General features: G+C 47.7%; 6 protein-coding genes across 6 annotated transcripts; 3 read left to right on the forward strand and 3 right to left on the reverse strand.

Moving 5' to 3' along the window:
• Window positions 1-1,938: 1,938 nt before the first annotated feature.
• N7537_003638 (pleiotropic drug resistance family ABC transporter) lies at window positions 1,939-6,449 on the forward strand (the record flags this gene model as incomplete). Its single annotated transcript, XM_056894696.1, has 5 exons — window positions 1,939-4,452; window positions 4,509-4,833; window positions 4,886-5,796; window positions 5,851-6,014; window positions 6,071-6,449. 5 exons carry the CDS (start codon window positions 1,939-1,941, stop codon window positions 6,447-6,449), a joined length of 4,293 nt encoding a protein of 1,430 aa, XP_056754444.1.
• Window positions 6,450-6,828: 379 nt separating this feature from the next.
• N7537_003639 (bZIP transcription factor) lies at window positions 6,829-8,144 on the reverse strand (the record flags this gene model as incomplete). Its single annotated transcript, XM_056894697.1, has 3 exons — window positions 6,829-6,938; window positions 7,006-8,005; window positions 8,061-8,144. 3 exons carry the CDS (start codon window positions 8,142-8,144, stop codon window positions 6,829-6,831), a joined length of 1,194 nt encoding a protein of 397 aa, XP_056754445.1.
• Window positions 8,145-8,454: 310 nt separating this feature from the next.
• N7537_003640 (uncharacterized protein) lies at window positions 8,455-9,054 on the forward strand (the record flags this gene model as incomplete). Its single annotated transcript, XM_056894698.1, has 3 exons — window positions 8,455-8,551; window positions 8,605-8,948; window positions 9,004-9,054. 3 exons carry the CDS (start codon window positions 8,455-8,457, stop codon window positions 9,052-9,054), a joined length of 492 nt encoding a protein of 163 aa, XP_056754446.1.
• Window positions 9,055-10,374: 1,320 nt separating this feature from the next.
• Window positions 10,375-14,076, reverse strand: N7537_003641 (CHAT domain-containing protein; the record flags this gene model as incomplete). Its single annotated transcript, XM_056894699.1, has 1 exon — window positions 10,375-14,076. One exon carries the CDS (start codon window positions 14,074-14,076, stop codon window positions 10,375-10,377), a length of 3,702 nt encoding a protein of 1,233 aa, XP_056754447.1.
• A 543-nt stretch (window positions 14,077-14,619) lies between these two features.
• On the reverse strand, window positions 14,620-15,167 carry N7537_003642 (uncharacterized protein; the record flags this gene model as incomplete). The annotated part of the gene is made up of 3 exons (XM_056894700.1): window positions 14,620-14,718; window positions 14,785-14,961; window positions 15,012-15,167. The coding sequence occupies 3 exons, from the start codon at window positions 15,165-15,167 to the stop codon at window positions 14,620-14,622; spliced, it is 432 nt and encodes a 143-aa protein (XP_056754448.1).
• A 504-nt stretch (window positions 15,168-15,671) lies between these two features.
• On the forward strand, window positions 15,672-17,585 carry N7537_003643 (caspase family protein; the record flags this gene model as incomplete). The annotated part of the gene is made up of 1 exon (XM_056894701.1): window positions 15,672-17,585. The coding sequence occupies one exon, from the start codon at window positions 15,672-15,674 to the stop codon at window positions 17,583-17,585; it is 1,914 nt and encodes a 637-aa protein (XP_056754449.1).
• Between the last annotated feature and the right edge of the window lie 1,945 nt (window positions 17,586-19,530).

Consider the following 19,530-nt stretch of genomic DNA (forward strand, 5'->3'; position numbering starts at 1 on the left):
TGCATAGAAGCCATAATCTCATCCAAAAATGGCTGGACGCCTCCTGCCGATGGTACCAAGGTCATTATTGGGGCTGCGAGCATTAATCTGTAACCGCTGTCGAAGCGTCTTGGCTAATTTAAGTTGAGTGAAGGTACAGAAAACCCAACAATCAAGACTTGCTCAACTGGGAAACAAGATGTAATAAGTCCCCGGAGGTGAATACCCAGAGCTACCGCCAAACCTAGGCCGTGACCCCAATAAGAAGCATTCAATCCCCCGGTGTGATATCTCTGGTGGTATAAAAAAAGAGGTTGGTCTCAAAACTTGTTTTACCTTAAGGCCGATTAACCATGATTTAGATACTACGCCGACTTCTCGATAATGGACATTCTCGTTGTGAACCATACGTGCTAGAAGCGAGGCCATGGTACTCAGCTTGTTGAATGGGGTATTGGCCTTTCCAAGCTCGACAACGTTATCCAAGGGGTGAGCGCCGCGGAGATAGGATCTAAGCTATATAAAAATCTTGGATATACTTCCATCTACAATATTGAAGAGGAGGGTGACGAAGAGCATCCTAAGGAAATTTCTACTGAGCTCCTCAAGTTTGTCCCAATGCCTGCCTGGTCTTAATCAAATCAATTATGGACCCCAGACAAGATGCGTAGACTCTCAACACCTGGTGGGCCACCATCAATTGGTGACGGGTATTGGGTGCACGGCGTCTGTTCTACTTATGTATGCCTCTCCACACTCGTAATTGAGTATCTTGACGCTGTTTTTGGAAATCCTCGTCGATCGATTACCTCAAGCTTTGACCGCGAACCAATAGTCAGTTAGGTGTTGGGTCGAAAGTTAATTAACCAGTCTTTACCTGTTTATTCATCATACCGAGAGAGATCTGTCGAGAAAAGTGGAGATTTCTATTACAGTGACATGGGATTGGCCCAGACGGAAATCTCGAGCCCGCAGTCCTCCAAGACTTACGCCGCTCTCCATTTCTAGTCACCATTCTTTCCCGACATTCCCAGAGGGCTTAACTGTCATTCGGACCGACTATAACCTACACTCGCTTAAATCTACTATGCAAAGTCAGGACGTTATGATTAGTAGCGATGCAGCCGGGGACCAAAAAGATAAGGTTTTGACCAATCACATCAACTCTAGTTAATGATGCGCCACCTGGAAATATGAATAAACATTCCGAGCAAAGGTCTGTAGTAGTCAGTTAGTTAGTAGCGCAAATTAATAATCAAGCGGATAGGTTAGTTAATAACAACTTGGGATCAGGCAAAGAAATTCCTATAGAAGAAAGATGAGTATGATCATTGGGGACAAGTGGGTCCAGTCGGTCTTTATTGACGCACTGTATTGGTTCTAGTCGTTCGATCATCGTAGCTCGCAATGAATGTGATTGATTAGTCGGTCTAACTACCGATCTAGATCTACGGGGCCAGAGTTTATAAGGTTAGACCCGCCCAAATAGGGCAGGGGGCTCTAGCAATCAAGCCCCACTATTCATCGTATCTACTCCGTAATGAGTTGGTGAGTAAGTTAACTTTAACTAGAGCTAGGAATGTATAGTAATCAACCCGAGCGAATAAGTTATGCCTGATGATTCCACAAAGACGGTTGAACTTGTTAGGAAACCCTTAATACACGAGATGTTTACTAATCACCCCATCCGTCGAAAAGATGTCCCATGCTCTTCGTTTAGCACATCAATAAGGGATGAGACGGAGGGCTTCTTTGGGCTCCGGGCCTTGAATCGGATTATTAATCAGAAGCTAAGTTAACTATGGTCATATATCCCATTACTTTGTTGTTCTTATATCTTGTGCGTGATGTTGCTACTCTCCCACTAGCAACTCCAGTTGTCTGATCTCCAGCATTTTTTCCATCGAAGTTCTTCTGCTGTCAAAGTCTGGAAAATTAGCGAATCCGAACAACCACAACATGGAGGTCAATCGCGACCCCAAGAAAGCGATGTACCAGACGAGTTCGCTCGGAAAGCCCTCCGGACGAGCTCCCTCCCCAACGGCGGACCCTATCGTCAACTCCAGCGCGGAGCAGTCAGACGACGAATCTGGCCAAAAGACCGACCCCCAAGACATCTCACAATGGCCCATCACTCCAGATATACTACAAATACGACAACGTAACGAGACTAACGGTGGGAAATCGAAGAAGCTGGGTGTGACATGGCAGAACCTCACAGTAAAGGGCATCAGCAGTGATGCCCTTTACAACGAAAATGTTCTCTCTCAATTCAATCCATTCGGAAAGGGCAGTAAGAGCCCACCCCTGAGGACCATTATCGACAACTCTTCTGGATGTGTCAAACCCGGTGAGATGTTGCTTGTTCTTGGAAATCCAGGGGCCGGATGCACAACACTGCTTAGCGTTCTATCAAACCACAGAAATGGCTTCGCAGAAATTACTGGCGACGTCTCGTTCGGTTCAATGACCAGTCAAGAAGCCAAACAATATCGTGGTCAGATCATCATGAACTCAGAAGAGGAGATCTTCTTTCCAGCTCTTTCAGTTGGTGACACCATCGACTTCGCCACACGTTTGAAGGTGCCCTTCCACCTGCCACCGGACATTAAGAACGAGGAGGAGTACGCCCAAATATATAAAGAATTCCTCTTGAAGTCTCTCGGTATCACACATACAAAGGATACTAAGGTCGGAGATGAGTTCATTCGTGGCGTTTCGGGTGGCGAGCGTAAGCGAGTGTCCATTCTCGAATGCCTTGCGGCTAGAGGCAGCGTCTTCTCCTGGGATAACTCCACTCGTGGTCTCGATGCGAGCACTGCGCTAGATTGGACGAAAGCTATGCGCGCTATGACAGATATTTTTGGTCTCACTACAATTGCTAGTCTGTACCAAGCTGGTAATGGCATCTACGAGCAGTTCGACAAGATTCTGATTCTCGACAACGGCAAGCAAATCTTTTACGGACCTCGAGACGAAGCTGTGCCATATATGAAGGATCTTGGCTTCCTATACGACCCTACAGCCAACAAGTCGGATTTCCTCACGAGCGTATCAGCGCCTGCTGTGCGTACAATTGCCCCAGACTTTGAGGACCGATTTCCTCGATCAACAGAGGAGCTACTCGCTGCTTATAACAACTCGCCTATCAAGCCAAGGATGATAGCCGAGCTCGACTACCCCAATAGCCCCGAAGCTCAGCAGAATACGGCGGACTTCAAGGAACAGGAGGCTCAAGACAAGCACAAGAACCTCCCGAAGAAAGCTGCGGAGTCCGCAGGGTATTTCCATCAGGTACAGACGGCTACCATCCGCCAATTTCAGATCCTCTGGGGCGATAAGCAAACTCTGTTTATCAAGCAAGCCACAACTATCGTTCAGGCGCTGATCGGTGGCTCACTATTCTACAATGCTCCGGACAATACGGCAGGGTTATTTATCAAGGGAGGCTCACTCTTCTTCTCTCTACTATATCCTACCTTTATCGCTCTCGCCGAGGTTACAGATTCGTTCGTCGGCCGACCCGTCTTAGCCAAACACCGAGACTTCGCTCTCCACCATCCATCTGCCTTTGTCTTCGCCCAGGTCATTACCGACATCCCGATCATGCTCTTCCAAATCTCGCACTTTGGAATTGTGCTGTACTTTATGACTGGATTCCAGTACACCGCCCAGGCTTTCTTCATCTTCTGGCTTATCAACTTGATCTCGGCCCTAGCTATGACACAGCTGTTCCGGTTCATCGGTGCCGCTTTCCCGAATTTCGACGCAGCAACTAAAGCTTCTGGATTCACCATCGTCGCTGCCTTTACATATGCAGGATATATGATTCCTAAGCCCGACATGCACCCTTGGTTCGTTTGGTTCTTCTGGATCGACCCTATGGCCTACGCGTTCGAAGCATTGCTCGCGAACGAGTTCCACGACCAAGTGATTCCTTGTGTGGGCCCATTCCTGGTTCCAAATGGCGAAGGATACAGCCCCGAAACAGGAGGCGGACAAGCATGTACCGGCGTCCGTGGTGCGCCTCCTGGAGCAACCAGCGTTACTGGTGACCAATACCTGGCTTCCATGTCCTTCAGCCACAGCAATCTTTGGCGCAACTTTGGCATTCTCTGCGCCTGGTACGTTTTCTTCGTGGCAATGACCGTCTTCTTCACTTCTAGGTGGAAGCAAATAGGCGAAGGTGGTCGCGGCCTCCTTATCCCCCGTGAGAAGCAGAAAAAGGTACCTAAGGCCGTGGTTGCGGATGAGGAATCCCAGGCTGTCGAGAAGCCATCCGAGAACTCCGGCTCCGATTCCGAGAAGTCTGACGCAACCATCGACAACCAGCTCGTCCACAACACATCGGTATTTACCTGGAAGAATCTGACTTACACCGTCAAGACGCCGCATGGGGATCGTCTTCTTCTCGACAACGTTCAAGGATTTGTCAAGCCCGGTACGCTCGGTGCTCTTATGGGATCTTCGGGTGTAAGTGCACTAGCAATACGATTGACAGATGGATATATGCTAAAATTTTCACTCAGGCCGGAAAGACTACACTGCTCGACGTTCTAGCTCAACGCAAGACTGATGGTACCATTCATGGCTCCGTTCTAGTCGATGGTCGCCCGCTCCCTGTGTCCTTCCAACGATCTGCTGGCTACGTCGAACAGATGGATGTCCACGAGTCATTGTCCACGGTACGCGAGGCTTTGGAATTCTCTGCTCTTCTTCGTCAGAATCGTGAAATTCCCCGCGAGGAGAAGCTCCGCTATGTGGACACAATTGTCAAGCTTCTAGAGTTGGAAGATCTCGAGCACACCCTCATCGGTCGCCCTGGTGCCGGTCTTTCTGTCGAACAGCGCAAGCGTAAGTCTGAATCCATCGAACAGAGTCGAGACAGACACTAACAACTTATCAGGTCTCACGATTGGTATTGAGCTCGTAGCTAAGCCCAGTATTTTGATCTTCCTCGACGAACCTACTTCTGGTCTCGATGGCAAAGCTGCAAATAACACGGTACGCTTCTTGCGCAAACTCGCGGAAGTCGGACAAGCTGTCCTCGTCACGATTCATCAGCCATCGGCCGACCTCTTTGCCCAATTCGACACCCTCCTCCTACTGGCGAAGGGTGGCAAGACCGTATACTTTGGCGATATCGGCTATCATGCAAGGACCGTCAAGAAATACTTCGCTGATCATGGCGCACCGTGCCCCCGAGAGGCCAACCCTGCTGAGCACATGATTGAAGTCGTATCAGGGGGTCTTTCTAAGGGCAAGGACTGGAACCAAGTCTGGCTCAACTCGCCAGAACACGAGAAGATCACTCAAGAGCTTGACACTCTTGTCGCTGATGCTGCCGCCAAACCGCCTAGAACTATCGACGATGGCCATCAATTCGCAGCGCCCATTTGGGAGCAGGTAAAGCTTGTCACGCACCGCATGAACATCTCCTTGTTCCGCAACACCGAGTATATCAACAACAAGCTCATCTTACATATACTTCTGTCTCTTTACAACGGCTTTTCGTTCTGGTCGATTGGTAACAGCGTCAGCGATCTCCAGCAACGCCTCTTCACGGTCTTCAGTTTCCTGTTTGTGGCCCCCGGTCTCATCTCCCAGCTTCAGCCTATCTTCATCGATCGTCGCAACGTGTATGAGACGCGCGAGAAGAAGAGTAAGACCTACCACTGGGTGCCATTTGTCACTGGCTTGATCGTTTCTGAGCTGCCCTACCTGGTCGTCTGCGGTGTGTTGTACTTTGTGTGCTGGTATTGGACTGCTGGGTTGCCAAATGATACCAAGTGGGCAGGCAGCACATTCTTCGTCGCAGTAAGTTCTCTCTTCTTTGGTTGACTCCTCGCTCCAAACTAACAAACCATCTAGATGTTTTACGAGATGTTGTATACCGGTATTGGACAATCGATCGCCGCGTACGCTCCCAACGCAACCTTTGCATCTCTCGTCAACCCGCTGGTCATCACCACCCTCGTATCATTCTGCGGTGTCTTCGTTCCTTACTCCCAGATCACGGCGTTCTGGAGATACTGGTAAGCCTCATACGACTATCAACACCCACGAGATCAATGCTAACATCACATTTTAGGATCTACTACCTCGATCCCTTCAACTACCTCTTCGGCGCCTTCCTCACCTTCACCACCTTCTCTGTCGATATCACTTGCGAACGAGGCGAGCTTGCGGTCTTCAATCCTGCTGCGAACGAGACATGTGGCGACTATCTCTCCACCTATCAGCAAGGCATGGGACGTGGCACGAACCTTCTGAACCCAGGCGCTACGGAGAACTGCGAGGTGTGCCGATACACTACTGGACAAGACTACTTAAAGACACTCAACTTGAACGAAGAGTACTACGGCTGGAGGAATGCGGGACTGGTTGTATTGTGGGCTGGAGTGTTCTACGCCCTGGTGTTCTTGATGATGAAGTTGCGAACCAAGGCGACAAAGAGGGCGTCTGCGTAGACGCATGGTGTTGAAGAGTGAAAGATTGCCAAGATACCTTACTCGAAGAAGAGTAAAGACGGAGTGCGAAGTTGAACGCGTACGTGTTGGCTTCAGGTGTGGTATTGAAGCTGCACAAAGGATGGTTTAAATCCTAGATCATAAAATTGCGCACTTGCGCCAAGCCTAGACTGTTGTAATAGTTTCATTAGGTAATTAAGACCATATTGCATTCTCAAAGCTTCCTAGATGTGGTGACTGGTGATCTGTTGGGGCGCGAGCTGCCTGGGTTTGCCTCCTGTCCTTCCAGTATCTCGGTAGAGCGGAACATATTTGGTATTCTATCTATTGAAGACAATTATTGTTATTATACATAATTCATGGTATTTCGCACACAGCGTTAAACGCCCAAGGATGATCCATCAAGAGTTGCAAGGCGAATGGCTTTCTCAACATCGCGCTTTCGGAACGCTGGTCCGCGACCGAGACAGATAGGGCCGAGGGAAAGATCTACGACAAGGTCAGTAGATGCATGGAAAAGAAGACACAAAGAACCATTGATCTCGGCACTACTCACATTTAGCGAAGCTCGCGGCGTTGAGCTGCGGAGCCGAATTGAACCGGGGACTGGAGTCGGGCGAGCTCGGGTCCTGAATACGAATCCCTCGCTGCTGTAGCAGCCTTTGCACACCACTCGCATCCATCCACTCACCAGCACCCGATTCATTGACAATTTGCCACGTTCGAGAGGAAACGGTGAGTTGTTCAGGAGAGTAGCTGCTCCTCCTTGAACTGAGAACTTTTGCACTCAACTCGACCGTGTCTCCCATTTCGTCGTGCATGTTGGCGAAGAATCCGAAGATGAAGCAGTCGCGCTCGTCCATGGTCAATCGTTTGCCGAAGACTGCTTTGACCCTTGGATCGTCTGCAGATGATCTTGTTAATAGATAGTAACCAGTCTCGCAGCATTGTCGGACCAGACGGTGTGAGAGCGTCCAGCGCCCTTGCTTTAAGAGGCTGTCGGGCGGTACTATGGTCGGGAAATTCAAGGTGGGACTAGGGATGGATGAGAAGGGGATATTCGGAGACGATGAGACTATTCCGAACGGTAGCATTGCTTGTTCTTGGAAGGGTGGCGCGGGGGGTAGTTGTGACAGCCCAGGCCATTGAGTGGCGAGGTCCGACGAGGACTGGAAAGCGTCACCGATTATTGGCCATGAATCAAGTTGCGTTATGAGCGGATTGTGATTTGAGATTATATCTTGAGTATCGCTGAGCGTGGGAGACGTCGATTGCGATACTTCTGCCGGGGCTGCAGGTGCTTTTTCGGCCTCGTCGCAGCCACTTTTGGCAAGCGACACGCATTGCTGTGTAATTTTTTGCAGAGCAGCTGTGACACGAGGCTGATTTTGGAGAATCTTAGCCTCTAACAGAAGATCACTAAAGGAAAGGAACGACTCGCTGAGCTCTTCGATGCCCGACTCGAGTTCCTGTACGCGAGATTGCAGATTGACGATCGTGGTATCTTTTCTCTTGCGATATACTTGCTGCGCGACGCGAAGCTGCTTTCGACGTCTCTGGATTCCTTGAGTCAGTTCCAACTTGCTCTGTAGTTGTTTGGGATGTACCCACCTCGGGACCTTGCTGATTGTCCGTCCTAGCTCGAGGCCGGCCTCTCTTGCGAGGAGCGGGCGCGTCAGTCATTGCTTCGACCATCGTGTATTGCTTTTGAGGCCTTTTCCTTATCTTGAAGACATGCAGTGATGTAATGGATAATCCGAGAACGCGAAAAGGCCGTAACGGGGTTGCTTTACTGGGGCGTCGGGACAGTTGAATAATCGAAAAATCGGTGGGTCGCCACGATTGGCCTCCGTCCGAACGTCATCAACTCATCAAGACCGAGCGCGCCGCAACGAGGAATATAGATCAAATCATCAACCTCAGCTTACTCCATTATTCTCCATCTCCAATCCTTTGAAATACCTTCATCCGCAGCGCACAGCATACAGCTTACAGCTCTAGCAACATGTCTTCATTCACTCAGCCGATGCCAGTAGTTGCCTGCGGCAGAATACCCACGATGGGGAAATCAATCTCCCAGCACCTGCTGCCCGAATATGAAGGTTTTTGATATACATTCCTGAAAAAAACAAAGTATGGTGCTAATGCTCCTCAGTCATCCACTTCATCCTGTCATATGAGGCTGCAGAGGCTGAGCTCCCGCATCTGCTTGCAGGTCGCGATCCTCAGTCTCGGAGCCCCAATGAGATCGGAACCCACGATTACAGCCGGCCTCCTCGCGCGGTAATCTTCGGTCGCGGCTATGACCCTCAGCAGGTTGAAGAGCTTAAGAAGAAATTTGCGGGTGTTGCTAAAGAACCTGTTGCTTGGGTGAGGGGGAACCCAGCGGATTTGCCTGCCGGGGCCGCTGGGCCTGACTATGCTCAGAATATCGCGGCGGGTATGAAGAAGGTGGTTAAAAAATGGAGGGACGAGGGAGGAAAAGATGAGGAGATTTTGGTGTACTAGTTGCTTTTGTCGGGGAGAGATAATCTGATGCCTTGCTTTTTGCCAGTTCGAATCTCACAAACACAAATTCAAGGGCCGATATCAAGGATATTTGTAAGTAGTCTTGGACTTCGCTAGTTGGTTCCCTGGGTTTCGATCTTTTGGTGGTCGATGTACTTCTTCTGGTCGAGGCATAGAATGAGAATAGGAGATTGAGCATCCCAAATGTTTACAAAATCCATACATTAAAGCTGATGTTTCATCCGCGACATGGGAAGTACCATCGTTGTTCACTTTCTCCTTCGCTAGTTCAAGTGAATAATTCCACTTTCCGGAGTATCGTATTTATTCCTGAGCTATATCTGTGAATAGCTGGGGGAAGGAAGGATATAAATTAATAGATTTGTGCAGAATAGTGACGGCAACATCGAGACTGTATGCAAGTAAGATTCAAATCCCCAAGATATAACTGCGACATAGACTGGCTTCGCCTGAGCGATTGCCTTGATCTTCAACTAGAGGCCGGGGTACAGCAAATACAGTTTGAGATATATAATTATTGTTTCAGCGACCCTTCTTATACCCTGTCCCCTCTCAGTTCTGTCAAGCCCTTGGCCAACCCGAGACCCTTGTATGCACGATTTCCTTCACAAGGACACATAACACCTTTCATGAACCTGTATCTATGTTGCTGGGATAGTGAGACGGTCTGCCTTGGGAGCTAATCCCGAATGAGCGGAAGGAATAGTATAAGCTCTATAGGTGTCCTTTTCATATAGGGCTATGGGGCCCTGCGAAAAAAAAGCCTTGCCAACGTCAACAAAGTCGACTCCGATTGGCCTTTTTCTAGGCAAAGATATTGAATTAGCCATGTCTTAACCTAGGAAATGGTTCGTGTTAACTACGGGCCGGAAAATCCTAGTCCTAGACTCAAAGATTAGGCAACAACGACTTCGTCAGTAGATTGGCGTATGATAATTTCTTTCAGGGTGAGGTTTCGTTCTATGCCCATTTCGCATGTTGATACCTTGAGATGACGAGAAGGATACAAGGGTCATGGCAGGCGCGTATTTTTGCATCGAAAATTGAGCCAATGGCCTTTTCACCGAAAGGATATGACTTTGTCATTCACTAACTATATATTTTTGAAGTATGTCAGGTTAGAACGGAGCTGGACAACAAAGCCCGAAGCTTGGTGTGGTTACTCACTTAAATATTCTACTATCGTCAGCACTAAGATAGTGAGCCTTCTGGCTACTGAAATTACTTTCTAGGGTCCGGTTAACTACCACAACTCAATGGTTGGACTTGTTTATTTGTATTACTCGAGGCTGCGAGACTGCAATTTTCGAAGTATGGACCCCCCGTCTGCGTCTTTCCCTTCATTCTGGTTTCTTTATGAACAGCTAATGATGAAATCGAGTCTTGGTCATTTGATTTAGGCACCAAAATGAACGTATTGGGCCCACAGGTATGGCCTTCTCAAATTTTGTTCGCGGACAGTCATCACAGCCGTATGCAAAGCCGTTGCGACAGCCCGGTTGCCCTCCGCCAACCCACCCTCGGTGATGAGCTCACGATAGAAAATGGCAGCCACTTGTACACAAATTTCATCGTTCGATGACCACATTGACCCAACTGTGTGTGCAAAGCCCGCCACCTGAAAACCGCTCGCAAGATGAAGAGCTTCATCTGCCAATTCAGATATTTGGTTCTCCGCAGTGGAGCAGGCAGAAAGGTATGCAAGCCATGCTTGCTTCATATGGGACTCGGAGATCGTCTTGACTGTAAGAGGGTCGGCAGCTAAATCGGATTGCCCTTGAAGAGCCAGAAAACTGTTCGAGGGATCGCGCATGTCTGACGATCCGTGACAGGCAAAATGAGCGATACTGCAATCTTGGAGTCCCTGGATAACTACCTCTGCACTAGGCTGAATCAATGCTTTTACTGTATGAGGTGTGGTGACTGCTTCCTGGATTGCTTGGCTCTCCGCCATCACGCCAGGGAGATCATCTTCACCAGGAGTTTTCGGCATTGTGACTAGCAACACCGACTGTGCACCGACTGTGACATGTGTCTTTTCCCTTGCGAACTGTAGCATTTTGATTGATGGTGTATATGAGGAAAGGACGCAACTTAAGGAATTCTCGAGTGAGCCTGGTGAATGATCGCCCGCCGCATGGAAGGGAAGGGAGGCAGCAAGGCCCGTTCCAATCCACCAAATGCGAGGAAGTGCATTGTCGCTTGCAGGATATAGAAACCCTAGCTCATCTAGCACCAATCTAACACAGTCGGACCACAAATCACGTAGAAGCTGTTCAAAGGTATTCGGCCCTCCTGTCTCTTTCAGCTCAATCAATCTCGATGGGCTACGGGTCAATCCCCAGGATCGATATTGATTAGCCTTCGATATACCAAATTCGGGTAATGGAATGTGCTTGATGCCAGAAGGACGAACAATCAAGGCGTCGCTACTGATAGATGTGACATTCACAACCACAATCGGGCCGTCGGTGGCGTTTGCTTGTAAGGCCTCGGAAGAAGGGGGAAGTAGGAATCGATCAAACCCCTCTAGTTTCCGTATATCCGCTAGACAGTCCTCTAAGCGTCTCACAGCTTCTTCACGGTCTTCTAACAAACGTCGGCGAGTCTCAAGCGGGTCTTCTTTTCGAATAGGCATAAAAGCCTTATGACGAAGCCGATCGAACTCATCCGCTTCATTGGGATGCTTAATGGATAGATCTGAGATATCGCCCCGACTGTCAATGAGATATCCAATGATCAGGCCACGGCCATGCTCTAGGTATTCTAAAGCTTGGGCTGGATCATTGTCTGTTTGGAGGAGAAGAGAGGATGCTTCGGCAGCTAGGCCCGACATCTGCTGAATGGCATACTGCTGGTCCTCTCGGGAGAGGTAGCGGCTGCACACGAGAGGCAGGAGATCTAATGCTCTTCCAGCTAGCAATTGAGCTCGATCAAAGTCACCATCCGGAACAAGAAGGTCGATCGCTCGACGGGCAGCTTCGATTCGATGGCGCGGAGCTGCATTGTGGGAATCGAGTGATTGTGAGAAGTGCTTCAAAGCCGCGGCCTTATCGTTTTGCTGATGTGTATGTTCATATTGGATCGAAAGGTAGATCGCTAGATTATTCAACCAGGGTGCCAAATCGGGATGATCCTCTGGGGTATTGTCGACGGCCCTTTGAGCAACTGGAATTGCCTCCTGTAAATCAACCAAATTTCCAGTGCGATTGTATTTTTTTGACATATAAATAGATAGATTGTTCAACCAATGTGGTAAATCGGTGTGGACTTTAGGTGTAATATCGATGGCTCTTTGTGTAAGCTGAATCGCTTGTTGTATATCATCCAAGTGCGAGGTTCCAGATCGATCAAATCGGGTTGCGAGGTTGCTAGCCAGGTTCAGTAACCGATTTGCTAGATCAGAGTGGGTTTCTGTGGTAGCGGCGACAGCTGTTTCAGCCAGCTGGATTGCCTCCTGTAAATCTTTGAAGTCCCCAGTTCGATGATACCGGCTGGAGAGGAAAATTGATAAACTATTTAGCCAGTGTCCTAGGTCAGGATGGTTATCTGGGAGAGTATCGATAGCTGTTTTTGCTAGCCGGATTGCTTCTTGCAAATCATCTAGATCTCCTGTTCGGTCATACCGGATTGAGAGGTAGCCAGCCAAATTAATTGAGATAAGGGCTACATCAGGGTCGTCGTAGTCGTATGGGGTAGCAGAGACAGCTCTTTTAGCCAAGCGAACTGCTTGCTGTAAATCATTCAAGTCTCCTGTCCGATCATATCGCGTTGATAGATAGACCCCTAGAGTATTTAATCGCATGGCTAGGTTAGGGTGATCTTTCGGGATGATGTCGACTGCTTTTTGAGCAAGGCGGACTGCTTCTTGCAGATCATCAAAGTTCCCAGTTTGCTCATAACCGATGGAGCGAGTTCTCGCGAGAGTGCTCAACCGGAGAGCCAGATCCGGATGGTCATTCGGTGTAGTATTGATAGCTCTTTGGGCAGCCCGGATTGCCTGCTGCAAATCGTCTGAATTTCCCAATCCTTCGTATCGGGTTGAGAGATGGGTTGCTAGAGTATCCAACCGGGTCGCTAGATTGGGGTGACCTTCCGGGGTATTGTCGACAGCCGTCTTGGCCAGGTGAACTGCGCTGTGTAAATCGGCTAGATTTCCGGTTCGATCGTACCGGGTTGAGAGGTCGTTTACTAGATTGTTCAACCGGACCGGTAGATCGGAGTGACCTTTTGGGGTATCGTCGACGGCTGTTTCGTTCAGCCTGATTGCCTTGTGTAAATCCTCCAAGTTTCCAGTGCGATCGTATCTGCTTGACAGATGGATCGCGAGATTGGCCAACTGGGACGGTAGATCGTGGTGATCTTCTGGAGTAGCATCAACGGCTGTTTCGGTCAGGCGGATTGCCTCGTGCAAATCCTCCAAGTTTCTAGTTAGACCATATTGGGTTGAGAGGTTGCTCGCCAGATTAAATAGCCGAGTTGGCAGACCAAGGTCGCCTTCTTGGGTAGAGTCGATTGACTTTCGTAGAAAGCGCACTGCCTCCTCCAAGTCAACCCGATTTCTAGTTCGATCATATCTGGCTCTTAGAGACATCCCTAGTTCATTCAACCAGTGTGCTAGATCAGGGTCCTCTTCTGGGGTAACATCGACAGCCGTTTGTGCTAGCCGGATCGCCTCTTGCAAATCTTCCAAGTTGCCAGTTCGATCATATCGGGTTGAAAGGGCGCTCGCTAGATTGTTTAACCGTAACGCTACATAGTCATCATCTTTCGGGGTAGCATCCACAGATCTTTCGATGAGGCCCACTGCATCCTGTAAATCACTAAAGTCTCCGATACAATGATATCGATGTAATAGGTACGTCCCTAATTCATTTACCCAGTGTGGCAGATCGGGGTCGTCGTCTGGCGTAGCGTCAACGGCTATTTGTTCTAGCCGGATTGCCTCCTGCAAATCTTCCAAACTTCCAGTTCGCTCATATCGGGTCTCCAGGGCATTCGCCAGATAATGTAACCGCAACGGAAGATCAGGGTGGTTTTTTGGGGTAGCGTCCAAGGCTGTTTGAGCAAGGCTGACAGCCTCCTGCAAATCATCCATTCTTTCTAAGCGCTTGTTTTTATTTTATATGCTAGATTGTTTGACTGCGTCCATGATGTCAGTTTGTTCTTCCGGTGTTTTTCGGTTGCTATTTGTGCAGGCTACTTACAATTCGTGCTAGAAGTCTACGATAGTAGGGACCGGAAGAGGAGGGAGAGGGCTGAAGAGTACTCGCCTATGCTTAGGTCCTTTTTTTTTTTTTTTTTTTTTTTTCCCAAAGTACGGAGACAGTTGATGTGGCTGCTAGCGGAGTACATGTTCAGCTGTAATTTATATTTGGGTGGGAGCCTCGTATTCCGGAGATTCTCCGTAGTTGCCTGACACATCCCAGTGCCATCCCACAATATAATATAGCTAGTGATAATATAGCTAGATAATAAAACAACCCTCACTACCCTCATGAATGATTCTGGATAGTCACCGAAACCGGCTGGTACTTCACAATGCGCAAATCTGGCTTGTTCGCAAAATACACCGTCGCTCCAAGCGGTACCCTATCATTTTCAATATATAAGATCTTCTCGGGTCCTTTGAACACGCTGATTACACCAAATCCTTCTTTGCGGGTCCATAATGGGAATACCGCGGTACTACTCTCACGACCTTGGTCTTGAGCTGCGAGTGTTTTCCGTGAGGCTGGTCCTACAAAGGTCTTTGTGAAATGTCAGCCTAGTCACAAGAGTAAGGGGCTATAGCAGTGTACTATACCGTAGTCTCAAAGTTTAATCCTACTCCATTTGGTGAGGCACTTAATCCCATGCCCGTTAGGAGACGATTTGGTTTGTATTTCGAAACCACGACCGTGATTTCTTCTGAGTGTTGATTGATAACCCAAACACAAGCGGGGATATTTTTCAGTTTACGGACTGCTGCACCAAACATTCCCTTGCGATAAAAATTAGCGGCATTTTTGACAGAATGTTCTAGTTTCTTACTCTCGGAGTGGGCTCCCTCCGCGGAGGATAGCGGGGTAAGTCTGCCACTTCCATCATTTCCGCCTCTTTGAGATCAACAGCGGGAATCGGGTCTTGAGATACATAGTCGACATCATCATCTGTGCCTATACTATCATCCTGAAGGGATTGGTCCATGGCCTGGCCGTAATTCAGTTTAATAGTGTAGGAGAGAGAAGCGTATCTGCGTGAACAGTACAGATGTATAGTATAGTATTTTATTAGGGCGAACTAGCCCATTTATAACTGTCGCGGCCCCGTTATCACGAGTATAATATTTCAGGCTAAAGTTTCGGGTATAATTGGGCATATAGTGCGCCCTTCCTCTTCGCTCATTATTGGTTGGACTTCAAGCCAAGGAGTAAAATTCAGCTTCTAAGAATGCTCTAGTACCGAAAATGCAATTACAACCTCATTCTTTGTATATAACGTCATATATCGGCCATCCATACCATACATTATCATACGGCCGGATTTCTGTCATACAATAGAACTCCGTACCAATGCCACATGATACGAAAGGGGGGTTGTTTAGCTGATTCCACTCCGTGTTCGCTATCTGGTTTCGCTATCTGGCTTCTCTATTAAAGTATATCTGGACCCCTTTCCTGCCTACCACCTATTATAAATATCATATTCATTATGCCCCCAAACAAGCGCGCCCTACTTATCGCAAGTCCCTATGGCGATCTTGAGGGGCCCGAGAACGACGTTGAGATGATGTCTGAAGTCCTCCAAAAGCGGGGATTCCAAGTCTCTCAGTGTTGTGGTTCGGCAGCGACTCGCGATGGCATTCGTTCTGCTTGGCACACCCTCATATCCCAAATTTCACCCGATGATACAGTTGTCATCTACTATTCAGGGCATGGCGGAGAAGCGCTTTCGGCAAAGAGTGCAGACAAGCAAGATTCTGGTCAGCCACGGCGCCTACAATTCATTGTTCCAATAGACTATAAAGAGATCCCCGGAGAATTCCATGGGATTTCAGAAGAGGAGCTGTCTCAATGGCTGCTTGATACCACAGAGAAAACGCAGAATGTTACCATCATCATGGACTGCTGTCATTCTGGCCGCATGGTGCGCGATTCTCGCTATGTCAAGAATGCTAGACGGAGAAATCTCCCTACAACTATTTATCAAGATCTTGCTCATCATATCCAGTCACTTCAGGATAAGGGATTGGTTCGAGAACGCACACAGCCGGGAGACAATCCTCACGCAGTGCGAATTGCCGCCGCGGCACCTTGGGAAAGCGCGTATGAATACGAAAGTGATTCGGGGCTTCAACTCGGCGCGTTAACCGAGGCTCTTGTTCGCGTGATCCAGGAAACAGATGATGACTACATCTCTTGGAGGACCGTAATGCTTCGTGTACAGGAATTAGTCAATATGTCCTTTCCACAGCAGCATCCGCGAGTAGAAGGACCACACACTCGCTTTCTTTTTTCTCTGGATGGCCAAGACTCTACTTCCATTCTCATAAAGCAAGAGGGTGACAATGTAGCTACAATCAAAGCTGGCAGGATTTCAGGAGTCCGAGAGAAGAACACCTACGCGGTTATGCCACCTGGGTCAGAATTTGTTAATCCGCAAACTCAGATCGCCACTGCTATAGTCACAGATGCGAGTGGGTTCGATGCCGTCGCAACACTTACTTGGAGGAATGGGTTGTCTCAATTGCCTGATGGAGGCGCACTGGCCTTTCTTGTCGAAGAGGCTCTCTACAAATGGCCAGTCTCTCTTTCAGAAGATAATGCCGCGCTTCAGAAGCAGGTTGAGCAATCTAGGCTCGTAAGATGCAGCTACGATGGCGAGAGGGACTCTCTACTTGAAATTCGCCAGCAACAAGGCAAACTCACTGTGACCAACAAGTCCGGGGTTGAAATATTCTCGCAGCGGTTCTATGGCAAGGAACCTACACCTTCTACGTACAAAGCAGCTGTTGATATTGCAGATAGAGTGGCTCGTGCGCAACACTTTCTGGTTCAAACTTGTGACAGCCCGGATGAACATTTACAGCATGACCTTGAGATCAAACTTGGGTTAGTGGACGATAGCCGTGAGGGAAGAATCATCAACCCCACTGGCGAAGATTCCATCACTGAGAACTCCAATATCTTCATGTCTCTAAAAAATCATGACGACCTCAACAGTGTTTTCGTGTCTGTTTTTGAAGTGGAGGTGAATGGCCAGATAAATGCAGTAACTGAAAATCCAGATGGAATCGATCTGCCCCCAGGATGGTGTCACACAATCGGCAGTACCAAGGCCAAGCTTGAGGGGCTGAAGGTCAAATGGCCACTCAATATTTCCAAACGACAAGCTGTGGTAGATACCTTGATTGTGGTGATTTCAAATCGCCCTGTTAACTTGCAATTTTTGATAAGCTCGCAAATCGCCGCGCAACGGGCCATCACAAAACAGTCGTCTTTGGAGAGTCGCCTTCTACGACTTACACAAGACGTGGGCCGTCTTATTGTGACTGAAAAGAGCATATCAAAAACCCGATATGATATCGTTCAGTTGCCTTTTCTATTGAAGCCACTCAGTTCCTAGATTACCTCGTGAAAGGAATGTTCGCAACATTCAATCAAAATACCAGTTAATTGAGTGTCACCTGCCTCTTAATTGTCAATTAAAATAGAGAAATCCCCGCCACGTACTCTGTCTAGTTGTAAATAACTAGTGAAAGAGGCGTATTCGAGTTTGAGAAGTATCCAACTCTAAAAAGCCAATTATGACGGCAGGGGCATATTGAGTCTGAAAGCAATACCGAGAACGATCGGGAGTGAGCTGATCAAATTTGGGTCAAACACGTAGATCTTATCAGTCTCCAATATGATATCCGAGCTCATGCCTATGCCTGAATCGATACATTCGGGTGCAGAAACAACCGCGAAACCAGCCAGCTTCAAGAAAATGTACCCACGCTAGTCCCATCTAAATGTAATCCATCACCCAGCTGTCTTTCCCGGTGTCCTTTGAAAGAAGGACTGACATTATGAATGTGTCAATCACTCTTAGTTGTTTAGTCTGTACATAAACATTAACCGGGTCCGGCCAAACGGCCCGGCCCGGCGCAGTGGGACTAAACCTTGATACCTTTTGAGGCGTTAAGACTCTCTGAGCGGACCTATACCCTTCAGTGCCTAGGTAGATGGTATGATGACGTTAGAAATCAATTTTAGTAGCTGCATGAGACATAGACGACGGGATGGAACCAAAAATGGGATGAAAGTCTCTGTATCATGCATCGCACCAAGAACGTTTGCTGAGAAAATATTTTCAACGTTATCCCGTCTAGTAGAACCAAGTCAAAGTTGGGGCAGCATTGCTAATAAAGAAGTCAACTGGCCCTTGGCCGAAAGATGACTAGAAGGACTGGTCAAAGGACAACTTGAAGGAATGCCTTTGTATTTGTGTATTTATGTATTTGTATTGTAGGTGAGTGTACGAAGGAGAGCCCAGCGGTTTACGGCGGGTGGTCGCTGCAAAGTAGTGATGATCAACGCCCGCGCAAGCAAGTGAGAATAGCCTCCCAAAATCTTCAATATCTCAGTTACCTCAGTTCCTTCGGTTACCTGCTTTCATCTTATACATATCGCAGGGTTGCTTTTTTTTTCTTTGAGATTTGATCCTTTTCTACATTCAGTCATCCTATGTATATTTATATAATAGTTATAACCCTCACTTGAAAAGGGTAATGAGTGAGCACTAAGTCGTCGCTGCTGCGTTCACAAAGTGAGAACACCCTTTTCGAAAGCTTCAATTTAATAGTTCACTCATTTCCTTCGTTCGACTTCTCCAAACCTGAAATATCATATTATTAATCCCTCACTTCCTTTATTCAACTTCTCCAAACCTGAAATATCACATCATTTATCTCTTCAGCTTCAATCCTTATTGCAAATCCGAGGGTTATTGATATATCTATATCAGATAAAAACTCGAGAAACATGGATACAGACATATCAGGTACGGCAGCTCTACGCCGAGTGACTAGTGGATCTTTTGAAAGATACTAACAACGGATGCGAAGGGGCAGAGCGGCCAAAGGTCAAATGCCTGATTTTGTAGGAATGATGCCTTGATATGTCTGAATTATAGACTACTTTCGACACCGCTCTATACCATATACTGTAAATTGAAGCTATCCCTAGTTATACACACCATATATAGGAATAGTTGGTTGGTTATACGGCCTTGTCGTATCTTTTTAGGTGATATGTTTAGATATACTTTTTGTTAGTCTTTTTAGATGTTCTTTTTAGATGTCTTTTACGTATATATAAAGGCGGTAAAAAAAGCAAACGTATAAGAGACTTTGAAATCTCTATATTACTCAAAATTGAAGCTATTCCTACCCCATAAATCATCAGTTTCTTCGAATCCCCAACATCGAAAACGTCCAAACCGCGTAAAATGCCTCCTTATGTTATTCTCTCGAGATTTGGTCGGTCGAAATAGCTCCAACGCCTAGAAATAGGCGCATACGGTGATT

The sequence above is a fragment of the Penicillium hordei genome (genome assembly GCF_028827395.1).
Source record: "Penicillium hordei strain IBT 12815 chromosome Unknown utg000002l_segment0_segment0, whole genome shotgun sequence".
Lineage (NCBI taxonomy): Eukaryota > Fungi > Ascomycota > Eurotiomycetes > Eurotiales > Aspergillaceae > Penicillium > Penicillium hordei.